At 43.9% G+C, this 27,921-nt stretch overlaps 1 protein-coding gene and 1 pseudogene across 2 annotated transcripts in view; one reads left to right on the plus strand and one right to left on the minus strand.

Annotated features, from left to right (window-relative positions):
- Positions 1–27,921, plus strand: part of GRB7 (growth factor receptor bound protein 7) — a 71,311-nt gene that overhangs the window by 30,263 nt on the left and 13,127 nt on the right. Inside the window, exons 3-6 of one of the 2 annotated variants that reach the window (XM_066628420.1) lie at positions 10,196–10,391; positions 12,140–12,284; positions 24,066–24,222; positions 27,768–27,889. In XM_066628420.1, coding sequence (XP_066484517.1) covers positions 10,196–10,391; positions 12,140–12,284; positions 24,066–24,222; positions 27,768–27,889 — 620 coding nt within the window. The remainder of the gene's footprint in view (positions 1–10,195; positions 10,392–12,139; positions 12,285–24,065; positions 24,223–27,767; positions 27,890–27,921) is intronic. The other variant, XM_066628421.1, reaches the window with a different exon arrangement.
- LOC136654654 (5S ribosomal RNA) lies at positions 16,362–16,478 on the minus strand (annotated as a pseudogene).

Here is a 27,921-nt window from a genome sequence, read left to right on the forward strand (position 1 = left end):
CAATGGAAGCAAGATGCTGCCTTTACTCATATTCTTGGAGTATTTATTATGCTTTGTGTCCCCGAATTAATGGGAGCATAGGGAAAAAAATCATAGATTGTGGTATGAGGTATAACGTTAGTCGTAAAATCCAGCTTGCTGGGTTTCTTTCAGCAAATTCCAAGTCCTTGTGGTTGTTCAGTATACTTACAGTACATAGCCAACTGTCTGATGAAACCTCAGAAGCCAGCTGCGCAGGAATTCTGGTAGCAATGAGTTTGGGCTTTGCTAATCTGCATAAATACCAACAGAAGCAGACTAAATTATGCAAAATAGAGGCAAATTGGCATGACTTATTGAGGCTTTGGCGGGTCAATGGCCTTGGCACAGCATTTGGAATAACTAGACTGAACTGACTTGACTCATCTCCTGATCTCAGACTCCCTAAATTAGAAGACTGGCACACCAAATTCATTTGTCTTTTTGGGATGTGGCTGGCAGCTATTCCTGGATAACCATTTGTCTTCATTATGCCATTTCTCTTTCCCAGGCTTAGGTGCTACTGTTCCTTACCACTCTTAATAATATGTCTTGTTTTGCAAACCTCTTTTAGCATGTAAAATATTTATTATTTCATTCACACACGTGGGATGGTAGGTAGGTAAGTGGGATTATTGTCAAGCTGCAGATGGAGAATTAGGTCACAAGGCTGGAGTACTCCAAAGGCCCAAGCCAGGCTTGCATTTGGGATGGCTCCCAATATGCTTCATCTAGACCAGTCGTTCTCATACTTTTAGCACAGTGACCCACTTTTTAGAATGAGACTCTGTCAGGACCCACCGGAAGTTATTATATCACTTCCAGTCATGATGTCAGTCAAGGAAATTTTTAACAATCCTACCCACACTTTCCCAGGAGTAAATTCCATTTACTATCATAGTTAAAAGCATATACACAGTGGTCTGTTCAAAGTACAGATTTGAAACATTTCCCCAAATGCAGTTACATACCATGTCTCATCAAGTCTAATATATTAAAAATAGAATATTGAAATGAATAGGGATCTACCTGAAATTGATTCACAACTCACCTAGTGGGTCCCGACCCACAGTTTGAGAAACACTGATCTAGACCATTCCACCTGGGAACAACCATTTTTATTATGGCAAGCAATGTGTTATTTGGATCCCTGGTGAGCACTGAATGGGGAGGCACTCTACTGATCTATTATGAGCCCAATTCACAGCTTATCCTGTCACTTTTCCACTCTATGTAGTTCTGGAAGCTCAGTGCAGGCACAGAGAGAAAAGCAACCAAGTGACCATTTAAGCACAGATCTGGTGCTCACCTAACACATAATGTATGGTTGAATACTCACTCCAGTTAAAGGAAATTTGGGGCAGCATTCACATGTCCTTTCCTTCTCTTTTTGCATGTAAGTATGAAGTGATTGCTCATATGTGTGAATCAGACTTTGTAAATCAACTCCTTACAATTATAGTATTTCATAAGTACTATATCATCATCCAAGCAAACCCAATGTTTTTCAAAGCAACATAGTCAGCTCAGAATCAAGAAATGGACACTGTGTCTCTGCCGTGAATGAGCAATAAGCCTAAACTCCACTTTACCCATTGACAAACGCAGTCATTAGTCAATGTCCCATGAATTCTCTGGGCCTTTTCAGATTATGTATTTTCCCATGTAATAATTGCACAGTTGTTTGTTGACAGGAGTGGTGGAATAGGGTAGCTTCCTTGAAGTAGCGTTTTGGTTGTGGAACTATCTCATTTTCCTTGCAATCCAGACTTTTTGTCACTGAGGAAAGGTAGTTTCTGCCAGACTGCATTCTGCTAGGGTTGCCAACTCTGACGAAAGCTATTCTTGGAGATCGTTGTTTTCCAATATGACATAATGTCATTAAACTAGGAAGGTGCTGTTAAAATCTCCAGGACTGCTTTCAGTAGTATTCTGGAGTTTGATGTTGAGTCCTGAAGAGTTGGCAACCTTACAGCCTGCACCTGTTGTGATTGTGATTATTGTGGGAAACAGAATCTGCAGGCACCAGAGGCATCTGTTATATGGAGCCTGAGGTGCAAAACACTCTCACTCATGTATGCACTCCCTCTTTCTCTCTGTGCCTGTACTATTTTGTGAAATTTTTGTTTGTGTTTTTCTCCTTTCTGTAGACTGAATGCTTTCAACAAGCATATCCCCATTGCAACAGGGGTACACATACATCCTTTCATTTTATGGGAACAAGATACCATCAACCATAGCATAGGCAGACTTCTGGCAAAACAGGTGGGGAGACTACTGGGAGTGGAATAAGTTTCACTTAAAGGAAGGATCCTGTTCACCTAGTTAGTTTTGCAGAAGTGGTGAAGGAAGAAACAAGGTGGCAGGAGGAAGAGATGGTGGTGACAGTATGGGTTTTGTGGGGCACATATGCTCGAAGTGAAATGGGTATACAGAAGGGGGTGTCAGAATTTGGGCACCATTCAGCATAACCTCAACAATTGTCAATAATGGTTGCTCAATTCTGTGACTTCTTAGGTGGTTTGCTAGGTGGGGCAGTTGTGTCCTAGGCTAGTCAAATGAATTAAACAGGTGTCTCTTGCTATGCCCAGTCAAAGGCACCTAGTCTGAGAATGTGCAGGCAGTGATTGCCCCAGAGGCAAGGTGGACCAGTAGAGCTTGCTCTGTTTTCTGTCTGGCCCACACAAACTTCCAAGCAGGATGGGAAAGGGAAAAGGTCCCAAGGAGTTTGGGGAGACCAAAAGTGAAGGTATGCGAGGCTTAAACGTGCTTGAGCCGGTAGTAAGGGTGTGGTGGTGGATCTGAGTCACAAGCCCACGCTCTGACTCACTACTTTGTTTGATGGAAAGGGAAGCACACTAGAGCGTAAGTCAGGGTTGGTTTCCGCATCCTACAGGAAAAAGAACTGGTTGTTGCCAGGAGATCAGTGGCAAAAGAAGCAGCCATTTGATTTTTAGATATATATTTGGAGTGAGCATTCAACATTCATCACTGCTGACAGGAGCATAACTTCGTTTGTAAAGATGCAGGTGTCTGATTTTTGATAAGCTGGATCAAACCAGCATTGTCAGTTGGTGATTCATGCCTGACTGGTCTAACCCCACCATAATTGAATACAAGGTGATCTTGGCGCCTCTAAGAAAAAAAGTAGTTATGATGATGATAATAATAACTACCTTCTGGTAGAAAACAAGTGCCAGAAAACAGGTTGAGGAAAGGCCCTGGTGGTGTTGGGTACTTATAGAGGCCTCCATCTGGAACAGGCTAGCCTGCAAGCCAAAACAAATGTCGCCCCCAGTGCTCTGATACATGCATAGGTATAGCTCAAGGTGCTGGTTATAGTTTTACAGAATCAAATAATTAACTTAAGCTGGCATAGCTTACAGGATACCTTGTGTCTCATTACTACCTCTGAGATCCACCAGAGGTGCCCTCTCAAGGATACTATCTGTTGGGTTTACAAAGCAAAGACATGAAGAGAGGTATTTTTGGTTGCTGCCGCTCCCTTTCAATCCATGTCACAGCAGACTCATCAAAGAGCACGTTTTCAAATGCCTTGTTGGAGCTACCTGATTTGGGTTGACCTTTTCAGGCTCAAGTTTCATTTGGGAAAGGATGTGGAGATTTCATTGACTTAGTTGCAGTCTTATTCTATTCTGTTAGTTTGTTTTGTTTGCTTCTTGTTACTTGCTCCAAGCCTTCAGAATTTGGTGAACTGTAAATTTGAAAGCACAATAAATATAACAGAACAATCTATGGCACTTACAGTGGAATTTACTTCTGAGTATTCACTGGAGCTTTCTCCTAGGAAATGTATATGGGATTGCAGCCTACCTTTGGCAGGCACTGAGGGGACTTAAACCCAGATCTCCTGTCTCAGCAGGTATATGCTACCCTAACACACTAAGGGCCACATCCTATCCAATTTTCTAGCAACGATGCAGCCACAATACATCTCCGGAGTAAGGGAACAAACTTGAGAAGGCTTCATGACTGTCCCTCCACTGCGGGATGCATCATGTGCCCCATTGGCACATGCTGCATCAGTGCTAGAAAGTTGGATAGGATTGGATCCTAGGCCCTGTACAACATAACACTCTTCATACCTCTCTAAATTCTATTAGGACTTCAAAAATACCCCAGCAGCTTTCTCAATAATTTCCTATAATGTGCACTGGTGTTACCTGAGCAATACTGTTATACTGTGTGGCAGTACATGTGCAGTCCAATCCTATTTTGCGCTGGAACAGGCAGATCAGGAGGCCTGTGCTGTATCCAGCGCAAAATGGGGCTTTAGACTGGCTCAGCTGAAGGTAAGGGAAATCTCTTCCTCTTACCCCCAGGTAAGCCACTGCAGCCTCTATGGGTCTCCTCATACTTGCACCACCTCCTTTAATCCCTATTGCTGCTTTCATGTTGTTTTTATGTTATTGCTGTTTTATATTTTATCTGCTCTTGTATCATCTTTACTTGTTTTAATGGTTTTATTTAAAAGTTTTTATCATCTCTGTGTTTTTTATGTTGTACACTGTTTTGAGTACCAGAAAAGCAATATATAAATTCCTTAAATAAAAAGATAGTCATGTCCTGGTTTTGAAGGGCTTAGTGCAACAATATCTTATTTTCAGGGTGAGTTGCTTCAGTGCAGTTCTATTGCTCTGTAGCACAGCGATTTTCAAACTCTCTTGGAGAGTTTGCATTGCTGTAAGTCCTTGCTGGGGGGAGAAAGTGGAGGTGGGGGGAAGGCAGCAAGGCAATCCCCAGGATCTGCAATCCCCAGCTCTGCGTGACTGTCTGCAGGGCTCCCCAATGTTCCAAAAGTGAAAGTGGAGCAATCGTACTCCACTTTGGCAAAACTGGAAGTGGAGCGCGATTGCTCCACTTTCACTTCTAACGAGCTGGGGAGCCCTGCAGGCGCTTGTGCAGGGTTCCCCGCGCCCCCGAATAGGCTACTGCAGGAACTGGTGAGTGCATCCCAGTCCCTGAGTGGTGTGATCCTGAGGATCGCATCACTGCCTCCTCTTTGCCTGTCCCCTGCCCCCACCCCTAAAGGGGAAAGAGGCCAAGGCCTTTAGGCTGGGACATCGTGATGCCCCAGTCTGAAAACCAGTGCCCTAGCATGTTGCCTTTTGCAGTGCCATTTTAATAGTTACTTTCTGATCTAGGCCTCGTATCTGGTAAGAGAGAGTAGAGGTAGGGTCATGTCAGAGCAACCATACTCTCAAGCATCATATTGATGAAAAGGAGAGGCATGGCTGGATATTGCCAGTTCTTTTCTGGCCTCAATTTAATAACTACTTAGTGATTGGTTGTTTTGTCCCAGAAAGAGGTATAGAAATATAAAAATAAAATAAACAGTGCTTTTGAATAATAGGAGTTTTCTCTATATGTCATCTTGATGAAACATTTGTGTATATTATGGCACCTCACACTTTGTTTTGGAAAACTATAGATGGAAAACTATAGATGATACCATCTTGGTGACAGGCAGAGAGAGCAGTGGGCAACCCAATCCTAATCTGTACCAGTGTAGCAGGCCACATGGCCTGCGCTGTATCCAGCACAGGCCAGAAGGTGGCTGGAGGTCTCCTCAGGGTAAGGAGGAGGTATTTCCCCTTACCCATGTCAAGCCCAAGCCTCCCTTATGGGCTTCTTGGATCTACGCAAGGTATATAACTGGCACAAATCCGAGAAGTCTGGGGTAATGCCGGGGGGGGGGGGCTAGGATACAGCGGAGGAGGCCTCTGCTGATTCCACCCCCTTCCTGGGCCAATCTGCATTTGGTGGGCCACTGTGAGATACAGGAAGCTAGACTAGATGGGCCTTTGGCCTGAGCTAGCAGGGCTCATGTTCTTATGTCCCTCTTGCACCCTCCCCTGCCTAGAAACACCGCCTCCCTGTCACCCTCCCCACAACTCTGTGCCTACCTAGTCCGTCTGGCGCTGGTTCTGGCACAGGCCTTTGAGCCGGCTCTGTCAGCTCATAAGTTGTTGCAGATGTGCTTTATGGCACGTTTGCAGCACTCGGAGCCAGCACAGGGATGGCTGTGCTTAGGCTGACATTATGTTTGCGCTATGAGTCACCTCTGTAGCCTCCATCTTTCTGGGAGCCAGGTTGCTTATTGTTCATTGCTAAGACAGCCACCTGCATGTTTGGTTGCTGGAAGTAAGAATAGCCTCCATTTAATCAGGCAGCGAGAGCTGGTTCTTAAAACTGAAGAAGCCTTCAAATGGCTGATATGCCATAAATTATTTACACTGGTATGTGTGGACAGATGGGCACAGAGCTGTCACTTGGTAGGCCAGGTGGGGGAGCCACCCTGGGCCCTGTGCTTTCGTGACCAACATATGTCCATAATAGGGGAGACTTGCACAGTTTGAGTTGACCTGGCGCACAACCTGCCCACGCTTTTCTAGGAATGGCTCTGGATGGGCAAATAAAATTTTTTTTCAATGCTTGCAAGGTTCTGAGTATTCAGTGATTCTGCAAACACATTGTACAAAGCACTGAATTTTTACCCACACCCAGAACTCAGTGTCCATTTATTCTTTAAAATAAAATAAAATAAAATAAAAACCCTTAAGTTTCTAGCCCCTGTGGTTGAGATGATAAATTTGCAAGTGTGTGGGCAATGCACAATGACATCTCAAACCCAGAGGAGAGGAGACTTCTAATATTCAGAAGGCAGGTTTTCAATGCCCTGCAGAGCCCTTTGCCCCTCTATGTAGATTACAGGCAATATAAATGACGCAAAGTTATGCTGATTTACAGAACATTAATGTTTTATACAGGGTGAGTAACTTGGTTGCTCTTGGCACAGGATTTTTTAAAGCACAGAGTGTAGCTGAGCATTTGGCACCCCCCCCCCCACCCAAAGTTTATATGGGGGCACTAAGCAGTGTCACATTTAAATAGAGATTATCTGCACTGCACTGAAGAGGGTGAATTTGAGACAAGAATTTCTGGTAACACTACTTCCCACGCTACCTAAAGCACTTTGTGACCTTTGGCTTTGTTGCAGCTCTGACCCAGAGAGAAACCCTGAGTCACCTCGCCGAGTTCTGATAAGGAAGCCATGGGTGGCTAAATGAGGGACGAAGGTTGGGGAGGTGGGAAACCTTAGTGCAGGATTTTTAAAGAATTGCTGAGCGTTTGAAAAGCCACAACTGACTCATATAAGAAACTGGTGACAAAGTGGAAATGGGGACAGTGAACATGGTGGTAGAGCTGCCATTACCCTATCTGAGTCTGTTGCAGGAAGCAAACTACAAAGGGTCCTATGGCATGTGGGAAGCCGAATATTGTATTGTAACATTAACGTTGGCAGGACACCACAACAGTAATTATCTCACATGTGGCCTCATGAAAATTAGGAATGATGCTTGAAAGTTGTTTATGGCTACACACTTCTATATCTCTAGGTTTGTTGATCCTCAGTCACTAAATCTGATTTTCTTCAGTGGATTGACTCATACGTGGCATGTGTTTTCAGTTAATTAAGGGTGCAGTCCTGATTGTGCTTTGGGCCGGTGCAAGTCCTTTGTGCCAGCTCAGGAGGGTAATGAATGTGCCTCCTGGCTGGGACTTCCCTTCTGCTTGCCCAAAATTGTGTAGATCATTGCGCATTTTTTCTTATCTCAATAGATCTAGAAGCTTCCTTAAAAATATGTTGAAAATTCAGGGAAGGGAGCAAGAATATCATGGAGTGTGATAGCCCACGTTTCCCATCTCCAAATCTTCTAGCCTTGAGGTTCTCAAACTGGGGTGTTGTGACACCCCAGCCTGAGAACCCTAGCCTCTGGTCTCTTAAGGGGCATGGGAAGGGGGAAGGCAGCGATGTGATCCCCAGAATTGCACCGCTTCTGGGAGGCAAGGGGAGGTTTATTACTTATATGTGAATGCTGCAGCCTCTAGCCTAGGAGATGTGGGGAGCCCTGTGGAGCCTTCATTCTTCTACAGTTCACAATTGTAAACCGGAAGTGGTTTGTGATCACTTATTTTTAGTATTTGGAGACCTGGGTAGCCCTGAAGTGGGCTCCGCAGGGCTACCCACACCTCTTGGAGGCTGCTGTCTTCATATGTAAGTAAACCCCACTTTGCCTCCCAGAAGTGGTGCGATCCTGGGGATCACGTTGCTGCCCTTGCCCCTCCCCCGCAAACACTTATCTCAGGAGCTTTGCTCCCAAGAAGTCTGAGAACCCCTGTTCTAGCCTCATGCATAAAACCTGTTATTCTGTCAGAACTTATGTTAACTGGCATCGTCAGAATGCAATTTAACTTAACTGTTAACTTCCCCATGAGCTAATGTTGCAAATAATTTTTTAGACTCTGGTTACTCAGCCCCTGCTGCACTTGTCCTACTTCTCCTCTCCTGGTCCGCTCTTTTTGCCCTCTCCTGGTGTCTGTACTCGCATTATTATTGTATCATCAGTGTACATAGCACTCTTACAGAGAAATATAGACAGAAAGACAGGTCTCTGCCCTGAACAGCTTACAGTATTGTTGCAATCAGGTGGCAACTGAGTGTGGCCTGTGTTTCCCCTCTGCAGCTTTTGTTTTCAGCCTGAGTGGCACAAATGGGAGATCATGTAGTGAATGAGATGACATTGCAACGTGCATAGCCAGTCAGATTTACTGGTGCTATCACAGAGGGTAAGTGAAGGTAATTGAAACAAGCAAACAAAAGCAATATAAATGAACACTTTCTTTGGTGAATTTTTCCACAAGGAATGCCAAAAAATTATTGGAAAAAGTTGAAAAACTAAGTTTTAGCAGCTAACCCCTCCCTGGGAGTCTTGTCTAATATGAATGTTTTGGAGGATGGTAGTGGGTCAGAAGCTGGACTTGGACCTGGAAGATCCAGGTTCAGATCCCTGCTCTACCATGAAGCTTCCTGGGTGACCTTGGGCTAGTCACTATCTCTCAGCTTCACCTACTTCACAGGGTTGTTGTGAGGACACAAGGAGTGAAGGAGCTATGTATACCTCCCTGAGCTCCTTGGAGGAAGCGTAGTGTGAAAATAAATGCACAGGAAAATTCCAGATAGTGTTTCTTCTGGGACTGCCAGATTTTGTTAATGTACTTTTAACAAGTGATCTGCATAACATGATGTCATCAGAGTGACCAGACGTTGTCTTTTTCCAAGACATGTCCTCTTTTTAGCCTCATATCCTGGAAAAGAACTTAAATGTCCTCCTTTTCCCTGGGAGCAGGCAGTGCATTACCTTCTCACAATTAATAAATTATATCTAACAAATGATATATAGCATAGTTTTAAATTTAATAATAAGCAATAGATTGTTTGACCGCATGAAATCAATATACAAGTGTTTTTAGCTTTTATTTTGTCATGTCCTACATTTTTCTTGGATGTCCTATGTTTTGGGGTGCCTGGTCCTCTTTTGCTGTTATGACATCTAGTCACCCTGCTTTCATCCATGCATAGTCTGATTCACAGTTTTGCTGTTGCCATTGGAGGTGATCGGGATTCTGCCAAAATGATGTCCTACTAGTTACTTTATTGCCACAAGTAGTTTCCTAGCACCTCTATATATTATGTCAATAAAGTGCCAGTTTTTTAGATAAATAAAAATGGCTAAGGTGTACTGACTACACCTGTGCATACCCACAAAAATTAGGATCAAGGGGTGAGGGTGGCTACGGTTAGGCACTGTAGAATACTCACTAATTTGGATAGGAAATAGCTCCTCTGTCAGCACAGAAACCCTGGCAGCTGTGGATGGAAGTGATGCAGTTCTGCTTGTGACTTAATTGTGGAAAGGCAATGACTCGGTGGTACTTTAAATGCCCAGTCTGGGAGTACCCATAAGCTCTCATTTAATTTATTTATTTAAATGATTTATATCTTGCTTTTCCCACTGAACAAGTAGAGTGCTCAAGGCTGCCTACAACATAGAGAAAAAAACAGTAAGATGCCAAAATAGGAATGAAATATAAAGTGTAATAATCATGAAGAATAGTACAATAATAAAAGTTAAAATAAAACAACAAAACTCCAAAGCAACAAATTAAGGAAGAAAGACCAGGCAGAAAAGGAATCTTCTTTCTTAGTTTAACTAAACTGGGGATGTTGAATATACAGTATAACAGCAAAGCAAAATAAAGCAAAGGAAAATGTATTTAACCACATCATTGTTTTCCCCCTCCTTTACTACAGATAATGACATGGATCTGGGAACTCTTCAAAACAACCTCAACAGCACCTTGGACAATGTTTATGAGGATGACCTGGAACCTGACTGTGCCAGGACCCTTTCCAATAGCAATCCGCTTTCCAACAGTGAGCAGGCTAACCTTCTGACTGGAGGTGACATTGTCAAGCGTTCACAGCCACTACTCATCCAAACGAACAGGTATGTGGAAACTAAGCAAAGCATTTTGGGAAAGAGATGTTCCGTGGGAAGTGAGATTAAGTTTTCATTCAAGCCACAAGGTACCTCTACAACTTCTTTTCAATGCCAAAGCTTAATTCTGGTATGTAGGAAGAGGTAGCAGTATGTCCCTGAAAAAGTGCCAAGTGTGCAGTTTACTTTGAGCTAGAACTCAGCTCTGTGAGTAATTACAGAATTGAGGGTTTCTGAGTATGAGCTGAATGCATTTACTTCATTACTGAAGGATCACAGTCCATCTCTGCCACCTTGCCTATCTGGGAGTAGGTGACAGTTTCCTGCAGGCCGTGAGCCCTTCCATCTCTCTCTTTAGAAACCAATCCTTGCTCAAGGTGGCAGGGTTCATACTTTAGCTACAAGTAGGGGAAAAAGAAACATAAGTGACTTGCATGGTGCTGTGTTTTTGCTTCTGCTAAGCAATGTGGGAAGTGAGATTTGCAGATTTCACTCACAATGACTTTTATGAGTTCTGTCTGGGGCATGTGCAGTGGAAGCAGGGTTATTTTGGTTGCAATAGAAGCTGGTTTATTATTGTTTCCAGAGCACATTTGAGCTTGCCCTGCTATTATAGGAAGGTGCTTAAATAAGTTTACAGCTGTCAGCCAACGCAATAGAATGAATTCAGGGCAGACATTGCTGCACACAAAATTCGGAGTCAATTGGGTGACTCCTCTAGTGATGCATCTGAGAAATGTTGAGGAAAGTCAGAGTTTTGATTCAAGTTGTGGAATTTTCTTGGGGTGAGGGTGGTCACACGTACCAAGTCTGAAGATACTCAGTGTCATTCTAGCCCTGAAGCTAAGGCCTGGTCATGCCCAATATCTGGATGCAGCACTGTCTATGATTCTACATATGTCGCTCTGAGCTCCATGCTAATTAATAAAATGAATCTGCACGCATTGCCTCCCACGCATCGAGTTTTGTAGCTTTGACAGTGTGCAGCTCTTCATGTCTTGTGTATGCTATGCATACACATAAGGTCTAAAGTTATGCCCCAGACAGATTTCAGACTGATTGTGTTTTTATGATATGCATTGGAAGGAAAAGGCAAAGGGTATTGGGATTAATTATTAGCTCCCTTACCTGCCCTTGGAGCCAGGAATGTGGGGAGATGGAGTGGTGCAGGGTTGCTGAGTCTGACTGCTGTGTATGACTGAAAGTCTGACTAATGGCTTCTGAAGTCTCAGAGCCTAGGGATGTGGCTGAATAATATTCCTATTGGTTAAAGATGGGTCTTCATTGTCCCTACATAGTTCATCCCCTTCCCAATGACTAGCAAAACTAAAATAAATTATGCAAAACAAGATAAATTGGTACAGGTTTTCTCAACCTGCATAATATATCCAAGTACCAGGATTCTTTTTCCCTTGGCACAGGATTTGGATTGCCTGGGTCTAGAATTTGAATATTTTTAATGTGTACGCAAAGAGTTCAGGGCAGCATGTATGGTTCGAACCGCCCTTATATTCACAACACAGCAAGGTAGACTAGGCTAAGTGAATTTGCATCATAATTAATTATTTTATTTATTGTTATACAGTACATTGTACATTTATTGTGGAACTTTGTAAGCTGCGTTGGGCATTTGCTTTGGCTTGGGAAAGGCAGGATATAAATTTTTTTAACTAAACAGACAATCCAGAAATTCTGTCTTGCTCCTCTTCTTGGCATGCAGCACTTAAATGTTTATATAATATGTTCTTTTCCCTTAGAAAACTGAAGGAGGAGGAGGTGCCATGTGCCTTATCTCTGCCCTCCATCCCGAACCCCTTCCCAGAGCTCTGCAGTCCCTCCAACTCGCCTATCCTCAGCAATTCCTCACTGGGACCATGTTCACAACGAGAAGGTGTCTCTCATGTAAGTGTGTACCACTTGTATTTGGAGAGGCGGGAGAAAGCAAGGTTCATTTGGATGTAGGGCTCATTAAGGCTCAGCTCTAGAAGTTGGGTGGTGCAGACCCAGAGGTCATACTGGAATATATGAAATAAATGAGGAAGTGCAAGGTGTCTTTTTCTGCAAATACCTGGGATTAAAAATTAGGGCTTGCAGTTTAGAGCCTCTGCGGTATACACAGCGATGCGTTATGCCACCCCATTTAGGGGTTCCCGGAATTATTATACAGGCCTCAGATTTAAAGTGAGAATTACCTATTGGGAGACAATTAATGATGGGAAAGCTCTTTGCCACCCCCTGCTTCTCTAAACCATAAGGCAAGGGGTAGCACAACACAGCAAACAGTGCAGGCGGCTGGCTGAGTAATCAGAACTTAAGAGGCAGTGCACTGTGCTGGGTTGGGGTGGGGGTACAATTGCTGTCCTTAACCTGTGATTTGGGAATCACAAGATCTGAGATAGGAACTTGGGTGTTCTATCCTATCCTTGATTTTTCCCCCAGTTTCAGCCCTTCTCTCACTCCATTTCTGTATTGGACAGCAAAAATGGGTTACAACTGGGAAACTTTTGAGGAGAGACTACAATCTATTTGCTGAGGGCAGCAACCTTAATTTTTACTTAGAGGAGCAATTTATTTTGAGGAAGTGTATGCCTCCAAGAGCTGAAAATGGAACCCAGACGCCCCAATGCATCTGGGTTATTAAGGGCGCAATCCTAACCAACTTTCCAGCACTGACTTAAGGGCAATGCAGCTCCGAGGTATGGAAACAAACATTCCTTTACCTTGAGGAGGCCTCTGTGACTGCCCCCCAACTGCAGGATGCTGCACATGCCTGATTAGCACAGCTATGTCAAAGCTGGAAAGTTGGATTTGGGCCTTAGAGGAGCAATTTATTTTGAGGTAGTGTATGCCTCCGAGAGCTGAAAATGGAATCCAGATGCCCCACTGCATGCTTGTTCTCTCTGTCTCCCCCTGCCCCATGTAGAAGAACCCTAGAATTTGAACAACATTTTAGGGATCCAAACTCACTGGGCATGGCGGAACAAGGTTCATTCCCATGGGACTGTTGTCAAGACTGACAGGTTTTGTTTGGCTAGCCCATAGGTCTCCACTGGGAGCCTGTACTTGTGGGGCAGAAGGTTTCCAGCTGCCTTGGTAATACCTTCAGTCCACCTGATGCCTCTCATGGTTTCGTATCAAGGCCCAACTTAGATGCTTAACCCACACCTTCCAGTGAGTGACAGAGGAAAACAAGGATGCTCAGTTTGTGCTTGGTACAATAAGGTGCTAATGAGAGGCTAGAGAGCAAGACAAATAAGCAGGCTGTTTCCATGGTGACTTGTGGCTCATCAGTGTTGCTGAATTTTTAGTGGTTGCTTTCAAAATAGATATAGGCGTACCCCTGTATTTGTGGGGGATCCATTCCTGACCCCCCCAGTGGATACTGGGGACTCGCTTTAAAAACATGGCTAAAGTAAAGGAAGCAGCAAAGAATAACTTTGCTTACCCTTGCTCATGGAAACTACCACATTTAGTGGGCTGCAGGCAGTCTTCTGAGCTACCTAAATCCCCTTCCTGGTCGCACAAGGCTTCTTCCTTTGCTTAGCGTTGTCCCAGAATGCATTGCCATGGAACGCTTGGTTCAGTTTCTCACGTCCGCATGCACTGGGTATTGTAAAAAGTAGATGTATCCCCTATTTTAGATCTTAATTGGGATTAGATCTGAATTAGAACATGAACTACAGATGTGGCCATCCCCATCACATCTAGTTTGGACTTGAAAAAGTCCGAAGCTTAACATTTCATGAGTATTAGCGGAATGATGGAGGAATTATCAGATGGAGGAATTTTCAGGCACACTGATGGAATACGTTCAGATATCTCTGAAAGATGTAAGAATGGCAACAGGATAGAAGTACAGTATATTGTGTCTTGTGTTTTCCCAGAGGCATTTGATGGGCCTCTGTGAGAAATAGGAAACTGAATTAGGCGTGCTCTTGGCCTGAACCAGCAGGGTTCTTTGTATGTTCTTTTGTACACTTTGAGATTTGTAAGGGCTGCATCTCACCAAAAAATTTCTCCTGCCCAGAGACAGAAGTGTACAGTAGCATTAATGACATGTGTCCTGTATCTGTTTTTAACATGAACATTCTGATTAAGAAGCTGATTAGTGTAATGACTTCCCATCCCGTGCATTTGAAGCAAAATCAATAGAGGTGCCAGTTTTGGGACTGGTCTCTATTCCTTAACAGTAGCTTGATCTGCAGACATTTATTAACATTTATATCCCTCTGTTTTTACTGTCACGGAGTTCAAGGTAGCAGCCATGAGGTACTCGGGCAATGACCAGGCTTAGACCTACTTAGCTTCAGTAAGTTAACACTAGCTTGTAAAGTTCAGTAAGGTAACTCACAGGCCATCCCGTGGGGCCAGACATTAGCAGCTGAAATGCTTATCTCCATGCTGTGAAAATAAACCAACCACTGATTTCTGAGAATCAAGCTGCTGTGAAAGAATGTATATCTTTCCTGGTCATTTGCCAACCCTAAGTATAGTGCCAACTGTGCACATAGAGAGTGCTTCTGTTTGGGTGAGGCAGAGTTCTTATGCCTTTAACAATTCCCCGAGAATAAAGTTTTCAGCAGGGGACAGTTTTTCTCTTCACTATGCTCTGTGCTGGGAAAAGCTTAACTTACTGAATCTTTGTTTGTCATGCAGCTGATACACAGGAGTCTTGCCAGATTAAAAAGGTGCCTACCTAGTTCTCACTTGATGGTTTATTCATTTATTCCCTGGAGGTTATCTCCAGTCTATGTAGAGGTGACATTCTGTATGAGGTACACATCCTCAGAAGTACCAAAGTTGCAGGTACTCTGTGATCCTAAGCACGTGCCTATTGAAATACTAGGCTTACTAGGAAGATCTTACTCAGAACTGATCAGTAAATAGATTAGTACTTTATAGATGTTTCATTTCTGTCTTGCTCATTCTTTACCACAGTGTCTGACGGCGGAGGAATTTTCCTGGTTCCGATCCTCATGGCACGTTGCCCTTGTACAGCCTCCACATTGCAGGAGACTTGAAGGGCTTGACCTTCACTGATCTCAGCTGCTGAGGTAGTGGAGCCATATGTCTTAGGCACTTGCATTCCCTGCCTCCCCAAGACAGTTTCATGAGCATTTTGCTCCAGAGGTAGCTTCCTTGGCAAGAAAAGTGTATTGGAGATGCGCTGTTTTTGTAAAAATAATTTTATTTGCAAATGTATGATAACGGGAAAGCTGACGGACACCCGTGCAGGCAAGTGTAAGTCTGTAAGCAGCACCACAAACAGCACATCCATGGAGCTCTCTTCCAGCTAGCTTATTTTCTTTATTTGCTGGTTATATTCCAGCTGCCAAACTCTTGTTCTCAGCCTGTATTGGAGCAGGTGGATGATTGCCAGTAACTAGCATCCATAAAAAAACTCTCCATGCTTATTTAAGTAAGCGTTTTCTACCCATAGTGCCCATTAAAGAAACATTGTTAGTATGCCGGACAAAGGCCCAGACTGAAAGTGATCTCCTCAGTCTGTCTGGCCTTTGCAATGTAATTTTGCTGGTAGCATGGCTGACATTGTTTTCAGCTGCAGCCAGGTTTTTGAGTGAAGGGTGCTTATACCTTCAATTAAAGAATTTGGAGAGCCTGCAGTGTGCTTGTTCTTTTGTTGCATATACCTTACTGCACTTGTGGGCACATGGGGTTTTCTTTTCGTGTTTTCTAAAGTGACTCTTGAGTCATGCAGGGGCCATAGTCATCCTCCTGCCGATCCTCACTGAGTTGAGTGACAGATTGGGCCTCAGCAGCATCAAAACACACCAGAATCCAAACAGGATTTCACATGGCCCTGCACAATATGTACCACTTTCTTATAAGAGCTGTTTCCCACATTTGTGCTTTCATGCTAGAATTGTACAAGCATCCGTGAAGGAAGCTGATCATAGCCTTAGATGGGTTTGCAGTCATGGTGGTTGGCAACCTTCAGTCTCGAAAGACTATGGTATAGGCCTACAGCACCCGGTATTCCCAGGCGGTCTCCCATCCAAGTACTAACCAGGCCTGACCCTGCTTAGCTTCCAAGATCAGACAAGATCAGGGATGTGCAGGGTAACAGTTGCTGCCTTATTAGCAGTAATATACAGTAGTCCCTCCCCATCCTCATCAACTGGTTCCCAAAGTACCCAAAGGGAATAAAGGGACCCCAAATCATATTAAAATATTATAAAATGTGAGGGAATGTGAAGGAAAGGGAGGTACAACAGTGGATCCCTAATATAATTTGGTTGACAAAGATGTTTTCAGGCACTTTTTATAAAGGAGTAATAATAAACTGTATATTTTACTTTTTGATTGTTCAAAATTCATCACATATACGATCTCAGTAATCCCTAGCAATCTTGTAAGGCTAGGATTCAGTATCTTTATGCCCATATTTATTATAAACAATGTTATCTTGCACTTTTTGCTCCCATGGAGGGAGACCTGTTAAAAAACAATTAAAATCAGAAATTGCAAATGTCAGGGAGAGGCTGAACCGGAGATGTGTGTGTGTGTGTGTGTGTGTGTGTGTGTTGTCTCAGGCTACTCAGTGAGTTCATGGCAGAGACAAGATTTGAATTAGGAACTTCCTGGCTCCCATCACAAACTATTTGTCACTATGCTACATGAGATCTAAGAAGGGAGGAAGAAGGATGCCTAACTGGAGAGAACAAGTGTGAGCTGCTGTTGCAAAGATAGAGTGGTTGGCCAGCTAAACCCATTTTTTCCCAGCCCACAGGTGTACACATTTTTTTTAAAAAAATTTATTTTCCAAAATAAAAACAAACAACAAATATAAACAAACATAAACTCAATACACAACACAAAAAACAAACACAACAGCACACCGTTGGAGGGTGCAAGCAATCATATATCAATATATCTAATCAATCAATACATATCTTCTGATTTTGTTCCTCTTCTAATTTAGCCTCAATATCATTTATCATATCATATCCTGTATAATATATCATGTATACGGTATATTCATCTAAATGCCCTATCTTATACATCTACAACTTCATTTTCAACCAAGCATAAAATGGTCTCCATTGCTCTATCTGTGTCGGTTTGGGCTATTGATCCAAAATCTCTGTAAGCCTATCCATTTCCGCCACATTCATTATTCTCTCTATTAATTCATCTTTCATTGGAATTTTAATATCTTTCCAGTATCTAACATATAAAATCCTTGCAGTAGTTAATATCATAGTAACTAAACACCCATCATTTTCTTTATCTATAATATCTAAGGTAATATTAAGCAAAATTAACTCTGGTTTCAGCAATATCGTAAATCCAACGATCTCTTGTATTGGATTCCTTACCATTTTCCAATATACTTGGATTTTTTTTACATGTCCACCGCATATGATAAAACGTCCCTTCTACACATTTACACTTCCAACAATTTTTTGATATGTTCTGATTCATTTTTACCAGTTTTACTGTTGTCATGTACCATCTATAAAACATTTTATATACATTTTCTTTAAAATTTGTTGCTCTAATAAATTTTATATTATATTTCCAAATCTATTCCCATTGTTCTGATGTAATATTATGACCTATCCATATTTAACTTTTACAATTGAAGGAAGACTTCCTTTCGTTTTTGAGGTGAATTTAAGCCATTTATGTTGACAGAGTAAATACTCCATCCTCCCTTAACCATCATGTTTCTTTTTACTATTCACCTTTTCTTTTTGTCGTCTTCTTGTTGCTATTGGTGAATGCCTCCTTGCCCCTTTTAGTTTCTTCCTTTTCTGATTCCTCAGTTATCTCTGAATCATCTGATTTCTTTTCTTCCAGCTCCATTTCTACAATTTCTAGTTCTTCTCAGTTCCTCTTCCTCAGTTTCTTCATTTCTCATCTCATCTTTCATCTCACCCCCACAGGTGTACACATTTGATCCCTGTTGCGTATATGCAGTGCTGGGCAGAAATGGCTGTGATGTAGTGGGATCTAAGCCCAGTGGGATTCCAGGGCATGCACTTGTTTCTTGGAAAGTAAACCCCTTCATTAGATACCAGTTACCTGCAGGCATAACAAGAAAATAGCTACTATGCTCACACCTATAAAATTGTAAAATCAGTTAAGTGGCTTCTCTGGTAGACAGTTCTGATCTGTTAAAACAGTCTCCTGTCATACAAATTTTCCCATTTAAAAATGTCTGCCAATGCTTTTCAGTTCCAATTACTAAGCCTTACTCTTCTTCCAAAACTTAAGATAGGCAATGTAACCTCATATGCCCATATTTTCATATTCTGTTTGGGAGTACAGCTATAGAGCAGTGGTTTACCTCAGGAGGGCAACGGATGCAAATGCCCCAGGCGCCAGACTGGGAGGGTGGCACTGTGCCGCCATCCACTCCCTCCTGCAATGCCCCCCTTTGTAGCACTCAGTTGGCTGCCGATATTGGCATGTTGATCTGAGGGCCACCCCCTGAAGGCCTCCCTCCAGAGGCATTCAGAGGGCTGTTCTGAGGACTGCGTGCTTTTCAGCTGAAAACTGGAAGTGATGATTTTCAGCCTTGCAAGGCCTTCTGAGGGCTTCTGAGAGCTGGGGATGCTGCATGTGCTGGCCTCGCTGGCCCTCAGAATGCCTGCGGGTGGGGAGACTGCAGGCACATATCCAAGTGGGGGGCAGAACCCCTGCAAGTATACCGTGCGTGGCGCAGTGGCCAGGAACACCACTGCCATGGAGTCTTCCCTGATCTCCTGCTTCAAACCATTGCAAGAGATGGGAGCAGATATCTCAGATTCCAGATTCCCCAACCACCACCTGCTCCCTTAAAAGAGGGAATGAATTGCAGAAGGCAACAAAGGTGTACTTGCTAGGAGGGAAGAGGTTAATAATCCTAACCTTTGCAATCTTCAGAAAGCACATAAGAGGGTGATTACAGGCTTGTTCTTGGAAGAGCCCTTGTCTGTCAACTTGTCTGGTATTTTGAGGCTCTCAGAACTCTCAGCCAATTTCTAGATTTACTGGCAGGCCAGCCTGAGATTAGCATTAAAGTGTTTATGTGAAGAAGGACAAGAACACTCCCTTGCCTTTCATCTGGAGAGGGGGTGCTACCCAGGGTGGGGTTTTCTAATACCTCCCCTAGGATTCAAGCCAAGGTTGCTGGCAATGGTCAGAATGAAGAGAGAATCGGTTTTTAGAGACTAATTACATTCCCACAGTTTTCCCTAAGTGTGTCCAATTTCTCTTGCAAAATCTCAGAAGTGGTGTACATAAAGAAGTTTGAAATCAGTCCTATGCAGCAACTTGTGACCCAAGCTGTAGTTTGCCAGCTATGGATAACAGCATGCACACAGGCACACCCACACACACACACAGTCTCTCTCTTTTTCTCTGTCTCTCTCTCTCTTCCCTAAAGCTTGATGAACCTTTCATCTTGACTGCCTCCCTGGAAGTGTGAAAATAGGGAGGATTGTCAAGCACCCAATAAGCCAGAGTAAATGGTTGATGGGCTGTATTTGAACTGGAGGATTGCAAAGTTAAGCAAACCTGCTGTGAACATGAAGGATAAAGGACAAGTGTATTGTTTCAGCCATATGGTCTTACAGTTGAATTTGGGAAAATATAAAGACAATTCTCTGTAAGAGTAGGATTGCTAGGTTGCAGCCAGAAATCATGATCACATACCTTTAAAGCATCCAAAGTGGTTGCTGATGATGCTGAGTGGGGATTTGAACTCAGGACTTCCCAAACTAAGTCCAGCGCACCATACTAGCTTTCAATGTACAGTATAAAATAATGGTCACAATCCTAACCAACTTTCTAGCACTGACATAAGGGCAATGCGACTCCAAGGTAAGGGAACAAACATTGCCCTACCTCGAGGAGGCCTCCATGACTGCCCCCCAACTGCAGGATGCAGAACATGCCCCACTGACACAGCTGTGCCAGTGCTGGAAAGTTGTTTAGGATTGCGCTCAATGCTAAGCACATTAGATATGAGAGCATGGCAAAGACTAGACAATGAAGGGGCCATCTCCTATAAGCCTTGCAAACTGAAAGCAGGCTATAAAGAACTGGGATGCCTGGCAATGTTAAGGATCTTTCCTCTGGACAAACCCAGCTAATTGTTGTGAGCCAAGCATTTCTTCTCTCAGCTTGTAGTGGTTCTTCCAGGATTCTGTGGCTGCATAGCTCAATCCAACAGAGACTGTAAATTAATTCTGTATTTCCCAGAGTCCAGACACTTCCTATTCTACCATGGTCCTGTGCTTGTGATGGATGCGGTCTAGCTTCAGTTTATATTTCACCCGCCAACCAGGTCAATCAAATCTTAGGTAATCTCTCTTCAGAGAAAGAAAAACAAACAAAAACAAATCTTGACCACCCTGGGGACTCCCTGCATTACTGGACAGGGGGTGCTATTTCAGAACTTCCTGGTACTACAGAAACCCAGTTTAACCCACTTCTGCCCAGCTTATAGGTATACACATTTGATTCCTGTTGCATATATGCAACATACCTCCTCAAGGTATGGGAACATTTGTTTCCTTACCTCACGGCTGCACTGGTGCTGGAAAGTTGGATAGGATTGGGCCCTGAACTATTTACTTCTCTGCACCTCCACATCATAGCAGTACAGAAAAAGATAAAGTGGGTTAGGCCACTAGAAAAAGGGGGGGGCATGCTGTGATTCAGAGAGATGCCTAAAAAGAACTGGGAAGTCTGGAGTGATTGAATCATGGGGGAAAAAACCAGGCATCTGCCCTCCCCTCCCTTTCAGGTTTGAACAAGGGTTTAGCCCTACGGCCAGTGTTGAATGCCAGGCATATGTGAAATAAAAGTGGTGGGTGAGAGAAATGCACAGGCATTTTCTCTCACCATTAGAGAATCACATTTAGAATTATTAATTTGTCCATTTATATCCCACCTGTCTTCCCAAAAGGCACCCAAAGTGGCTCATAACATCAGAAAACATATAAATTATAAAATGCATAAAAATATAAAATGCATACAGCATATAACATCAAGCCCCTATCCTACATTAAGCCCCTACCCTCCCCCCTCAAAAGCTACCCTCCCCCTCTAGTTAATTCTCTAGAATTAGCAAGCAAGACAGCAGTTAATAGACTTGTAGGCAGGTTTGAGGCTTGATACTTATTTTTCTTATTTAAGAAAATTAGTCTTTCAACTTCTGATCCTCAGGCATACAAAAACTTAACTATAATATTTCTTGAGTAAGTATTTAGCTCCCTCTTGTGGTACAGCAAGGATCTTCCAGAGCTAGCAGTAGCTCCGGCCCTGTTATCCCAGGACTTTGCCAACTCTTCCACTACATATGTAGACCAGGCGTCAACAGCCATTTACTGAGGATACAATAATGATACAAATGATACATATGAAATGCCCCTGAGTAGAAGATACTGGACATTTGAGAAGCCGAAGGGGATCAGGAACATTCTTTCCATCATCATTTTTATTTTTTTAGTGTGGCACCTGCCACAGACACTCTGCATGTTTTAGAGGCATGTTTTAAGGTACATATTCAGTTCACCGGAGATATTGCTATGACTTTTGGACCTCACTGGCGATCTCCATGTAAAGGATGCCATCAAGAGACTGTTCGCAGTCTAGAGATTAACTTAACAGAATTTGCTACCATCAGATATGGTGATGGCCATGGACTTAGATGGCCATCACCACATCTGATGGTAGCAAAAAAAATGACTTTAAAAGGAGACAAATTCAGGGGATAAGAGTTCTAGGATTAGTTAAATAGCACCTCCAGGTTCAAAACCAGTGTACTTTTGAATGTCAATTACAGGGAACCAAGTAGCAAGGGAGGGCTGTTGAATTCATGATCTGCTTGTGGGATTCCCAGAGACATCTGGCAGAAACCAGATTCTGGACTAAACACAGGATCAGCCCATCTATGAGTTCAACTGAGGCAGTTGCCTCGGGCGACAGATTGGCAGGAGTTGCCCAGGTCTGTCCATCTACTGTTCCTCTTTCTCCCACTCTCTGAATTGAAAAAGAAGGGGCAGAGCAAAAGACGAAGTGCAGAGGAGAGTGGTGGACTAGTCTAGAGCAGGGGTCTCCAAACTTTTTGGCCAGAGGGCCGCATCAAATATCTGGTGTGGTGTGGAGGGCCGGAAAAAAATTTAGATATAAAATTTAAATAAATAAGAGTTGGAACTTAGATAAGTGAATAAATGAATGAATGGGCTCATTCATTTAATCTCTGGCCCTCAGAACACCCTCCAGACACAATCGGAGCACAGTTCTGGTCATGTTCAGTTGAGTGGGCCAGAGGCTTTCAGGGGACAGGAGGTTGGCCGTGGGCCGGAAAGAGGCTTGCTGCGGGCCGCATCTCCCCCCCTGGCCGGGGTTTGGAGACCCCTGGTCTAGAGCATGAGAGACTACTGGCTCTCACTTACTATTCTCTTCTCCATACTGCCTCTTCTGCTCCATCACCCTCTGCCTTTTCCAATCCAGGGAGTGGGAGGAATAGAGGTTGGAGCATCACCAGGTAAAGTGGAACAGCATTTGGCAAGCTGCCTCAGAACCTAATCCTGTCCCTCATCATCATCTTCCTTGCAGCCACACTGATGGCGGATGTGCTGCATGCAGTAGTGGGGAGGGGGGCTGCATGGCTGTTTGAATCAGACAGATTAGGAGAAGGAAGTAAAACATTTTTCTTATTGACCTCTTGGTAGGCTGTCTGGTCACCAGTGGGTCTCCTTGGGCCCACACAAGCTATTTGCATGGTATAAACCTAGGAGAGGATGAGGGCATGTCTGGTTAGAAAAAATGGGGTGGCATCCTGCCACATGCTGCTGCCACTAGGATCCACCCCCTCCTGCTCTCCCTGCTCCAAACTGCCCATAACCCACCCCTGACAGCACCTTGCCTGCTCCAATGAGGGTTGGGTCTATGTTTAGCAAGCCTCCAGCTGTGTACAATGGTGGCACACTTGTTGCACCACTGTTACAGTGGATTAGGACATCTGCTGCAAGACCTTCTGTAGAACTGAGCCATAAGTTGCCTGGAAGTCTTGGACTGGCTCTCACTAAATCAGGGGTGCCCAAACCTCGGCCCTGGGGCCACTTGCGGCCCTCGAGGCCTCTCAATGCGTCCCTCAGGGAGCCCCCAGTCTCCAATGAGCCTCTGGCCCTCCGGAGATTTGTTGGAGCCCGCACTGGCCTGATGCAACTGCTCTCAGCATGAGGGCAACTGTTTGACCTCTCGCATGAGCTGTGGGACGAGGGTTCCCTCCACTGCTTGTTGTTTCACGTCTGTGATGCAGTAGCGGCAGCAAAGGAAAGGCCAGCCTTGCTTTGTGCAAGGCCTTTTATAGGCCTTGAGCTATTGCAAGACCTTCATTCATTCATTCATTCATTCATTCATTCATATAAGTTCATCTTTAATATATTCATTTATGTAAACTTATGTAAATTTATTCAAATTTTAAATGTAAATTAATTCTTTTTTCCCCCGGCCCCCGACACAATGTCAGAGACATGATGTGGCCCTCCGGCCAAAAACTTTGGACGCCCCTGCACTAAATGGATCCTTGATCTGTTCCAGCAGGAGGATTCTTAAAGGCTATGTCCATAACTTTGTGCTAATGGGACTGAACTACATTTAAATCTCAGGAAATATTTCAGCTTCTCATCTTTCATCTCTGTCTATCATCTTTTCCCACAGGTGGTAAAAGTCTACAGTGAAGATGATACTTGCCGCTCTCTGGAAGTCACAGCAGGTACCACAGCACGCCATGTCTGTGAAATGCTGGTACAGAAGACCCACGCTTTGCATGATGATTGTTGGTCCCTAGTAGAAGTCTTTCAGCACTTGGCTCTAGGTGAGGAGAGGAATGGCTTGTCTGGATGAAGGCAGGGTGATATGGCTGAAGGGACAGGCAACGTGTGCAAGTTTGTTAGGCGGCATAATCACGAGTCGCAAAAGATTCCACTAATCATCTGATCCAGCACTCTGTTCTTAGACAAAGTAGAAAAACCCAACAAGAGGAAAAATTTAGATGTTGTCAACCCCCCCCCCCGCAAGCCTACTGAATAGGGCAGGACATATATCAATAATGAATGAGTAAATGAACTGTTGCTCCTCCCTCCTTTTATTTTGGTGGCTGATGTGTAGTGGAAAACCAGATGCAGAAAAATTCAATAATATAAAAATTGCCTTCCTGAATCAGAGATTCAGCTAGTCCAGCATTAGGTTTCTCAGGCCTTGTTCTCATCTAAATGGCATGCCAGGTTTCTGTACAGGGAATTATTCTGTATGGAGTAGCATCCATTCCTGTGAGCCCCACCTGCACTCTGAAGTGATACGACTCAGACACACATTATTATCTTAGTGAGAACTAGGCCTAATAGCAGTTACCTAGCTCACAAGTAGGGCATTGCATCAACAACCTGCCCCTGTTGTTTGTCTTCTGCAATTCAAAGCCGCTGTTCCCTCTAAGCCGTGTGGGCGCACATGTACGAGCGTGTAGATACAATAAAAGCCCTGCGCACCTGAAAGAAGTTGCCGAATGCACTTATCACGAGCTTCTATCTCTTCCCATTGTTCTCTTATTGCTCTGCTGAAGGAGGACTAGGCATTGTGTTCAGGTTTCTGAAAGAGTGTTTGGAACAACCAGGCCTGAGTGCAGATCACAGATAACGTGTTGCCTCTATTTGCTTTTATCTCAACCCTCTTGGCGTGCATGATATGAGTGATAGAACAGGGTGTGGTTCTGGTTGTGCCATCTGGTAAAGGATATCCTGGGAGAAGGTACATGACAGGGTTAGTGGTCTGTCACAAAAAGGATTTTGTTGTAAAAATCTAGTACAGTAGAACCTCTTTAAGTTGACCATCCAAGGGACTGGATGAAATTGGTCAACATAGGGAGGTGGTCAACATATGGGGGGGGAAAGGCATTTAAATATTATCATGTTTAGCTCCCAGGACAACAAATGCAAGGCCAAGTTATTATTTAGATTGGATTTTTAAAAAGTTTTATTGCAAATATCAATGAGAATTGATCCTCTTGTGGTGCTTACTATTTATATCATCTATATCTATATCAAGAGACAGAGAATAAACAGCCCACAATCAGTGTTTAAAAAAACCCCTGAAAATTCATAAGCTTAAAAAAAATTGTAAGTTAAAAAAAAATTCGTAGCAGACAGGCAGACCAATACTATCCCTTGCCAGCCCATAGCATGTAGTATGTTACATAGCCCCAAAAGCTAAAAAAAACACAACAAAGCACTTTTTTACTTAGGCTGCCTGGCTTCCACTGGGTCTCCTCAGATTCACTAAATGCCAGAAGGTGTTTGATAATGGTCCCTCACTAAAAGCTGTTGAGAAAACTCCAGTCAGGGAATAAGAGGACAGGTCCTCTCATGGATTGGGAACTGATTGAGGACCAGGAAACAGAGAGTGGGTGTCAATGGGCAATTGACAAAAAAAGTGGAGAGAGGTGGAAAGTGGAGTGCCTCAAGGATCTGTCCTGGGACTGGTGCTTTTCAACATCTTCATAAATGACCTGGGAACAGGGATAAGCAGGGAGGTGGACAAGTTTGTGGATGACACTAAACTTTTCTGAGTGGTGAAGACCAGAAGGGATTGTGAAGTGCTCCAGAAGGATCTCTCCAAACCAGAAGAATAGGCAGCAAAATAGCAGTTGTGTTTCAATATAAGTGTAAAGTAATGCACTGGTGATGGGAACCAAAGTGAAAGGAAAGTGGCTTCACTATGCACAAGCAACCTCATGTCCCTCACAACTTGATACATGTCCAGGTAAAATCAGCAGCTGGCGCGGGTCTGTCAGCTATGTGCAGTGTGCCCACCTATAAAAACCCTTTTGCACACGTGCTAGCAGGCGTAGGGGAGGGATTGCCGCGTGGCTTCTTGCTTTTTCAAGATGGGACAAACCAGACAAAACACAGGCCCACAGTATCACGTTCAGTGGGCAACTTAGGGAGGGTAAATTAATACTTTGTGCAATGGTCGAAGTGGTCAAGATACAACTTACGGAGGTGGTCAATATAGAGAGGTTGGTCTCCCATAGTGTATATGCAGTGTCTGTTCGTACTGTGAAAATTAGGTCAGCTTAAGGAGGTGGTCATTATAGAGAGGTGGTCAACTTTGGAGGTTCTACTGTATGTGGCATGCTTGAAGTACTAGGTTTTTGTCTGAATTCCTCCAAACATTAATCAATTCGTGTATGGGCTGTACTACTATCTTGCTGTTTCATAAGCATCTGCCCTCAAATACCCTGAGCCATAAAGGGCTTTAAAAGTAAAACCAGCACTTTGATTTGAGCCCTGAAACAAATCAGCAGCCGGTGTAGTCACCAAAGCAGTGGCCTGACTAAGTCGAACCAACAAGCCCTTGTAACCACACGGGTGGCCGCATTCTGCACTAGTTGCAGTTTCCAAGTCGACTTCAAAGGTAGCCCCACATAGAGTGTTTTGTAGTAATCTAATCTAGATGTCACTAGGGCATGGGTCACCATGGCCAGGTCTGAGCAACCCAGGTATGGCCACAGCTGGTGAATAAGCCAAAACTAAGCATAGGCTCCCCTAGCCACAGCCGCCACCTGGGAATCCAGGAGCAGCTGCAGATCAAGGAGAACCCCCAAGCTGCAGACTTGCTCTTTCAAAAGGAGTGCAGTCCCATTCAGAGGAGGACAATAGTCCAATTGCCAAGTTGTGGACTTCTGGACTAGGAGAACCTCTGTATTATCAGGAGTTAACTTCAGCTTGTTCGTCCACATTCAGCTCCCAACTGCCTCCAGACAGTGATCCAAGACTTCAACTGCTCTCTCAGACTCAGAAGGAGAGAAAGAGCTGGGTGTCATCAGCATACTGTTATCACCCTACCCCAAACCTCCGGATGACCTCCTCCCATTTTAAGATTACAGTGCCAGGATGCTGAACAAGTGTCCCCCAGCACCACCTTCTGGGATCTGCCAGCCAGGAAGGAGCGGAACCATGCCAAACCGTACCTCCAGGCTCCAGCTCAGCCAACCGACCCAGAAGGACACATGGTCAATGGTGTTGAAGGCCACCAAGAGGTTCCCTTGTCCATTTCCCAGCACATGTCACCTGCGCACTTTAGTTGTGATGCATGAGCAGTACCTCATTTATTGCATAGTGGCCAGTCTGTCCATTGCCCATTTTAAGATTACAGTGGTTATATACTGCTCAGATTGTTAACTGTTTTGCACTGTGGGGAGAAAAATGGAGGAAACATTGTTCAGAGCCTCTGAATATGGACATTACATTCTTAGCTAGCATGGTTAATAGCCGTCGGCAGACCTATCTTGGTTCAGCACAGGAAAGAGCTGCCAGAGAGATCCCTACTAATGGTCTTTCCCTCTGTCCCTCCCTGTCTTCCCAGAACGGTGTCTGGAGGACCATGAGTCTGTGGTGGAGGTCCAAGCCACATGGCCTGTTGGGGGTGACAGCAGATTTGTCTTCCGGAAGAACTATGCCAAGTATGAACTGTTCAAGAACTCACCGGTAAGTGGGAAGGACAGTAAAACCAAACGAAG

The sequence above is a fragment of the Tiliqua scincoides genome, chromosome 5 (assembly GCF_035046505.1).
Source record: "Tiliqua scincoides isolate rTilSci1 chromosome 5, rTilSci1.hap2, whole genome shotgun sequence".
NCBI lineage: Eukaryota > Metazoa > Chordata > Lepidosauria > Squamata > Scincidae > Tiliqua > Tiliqua scincoides.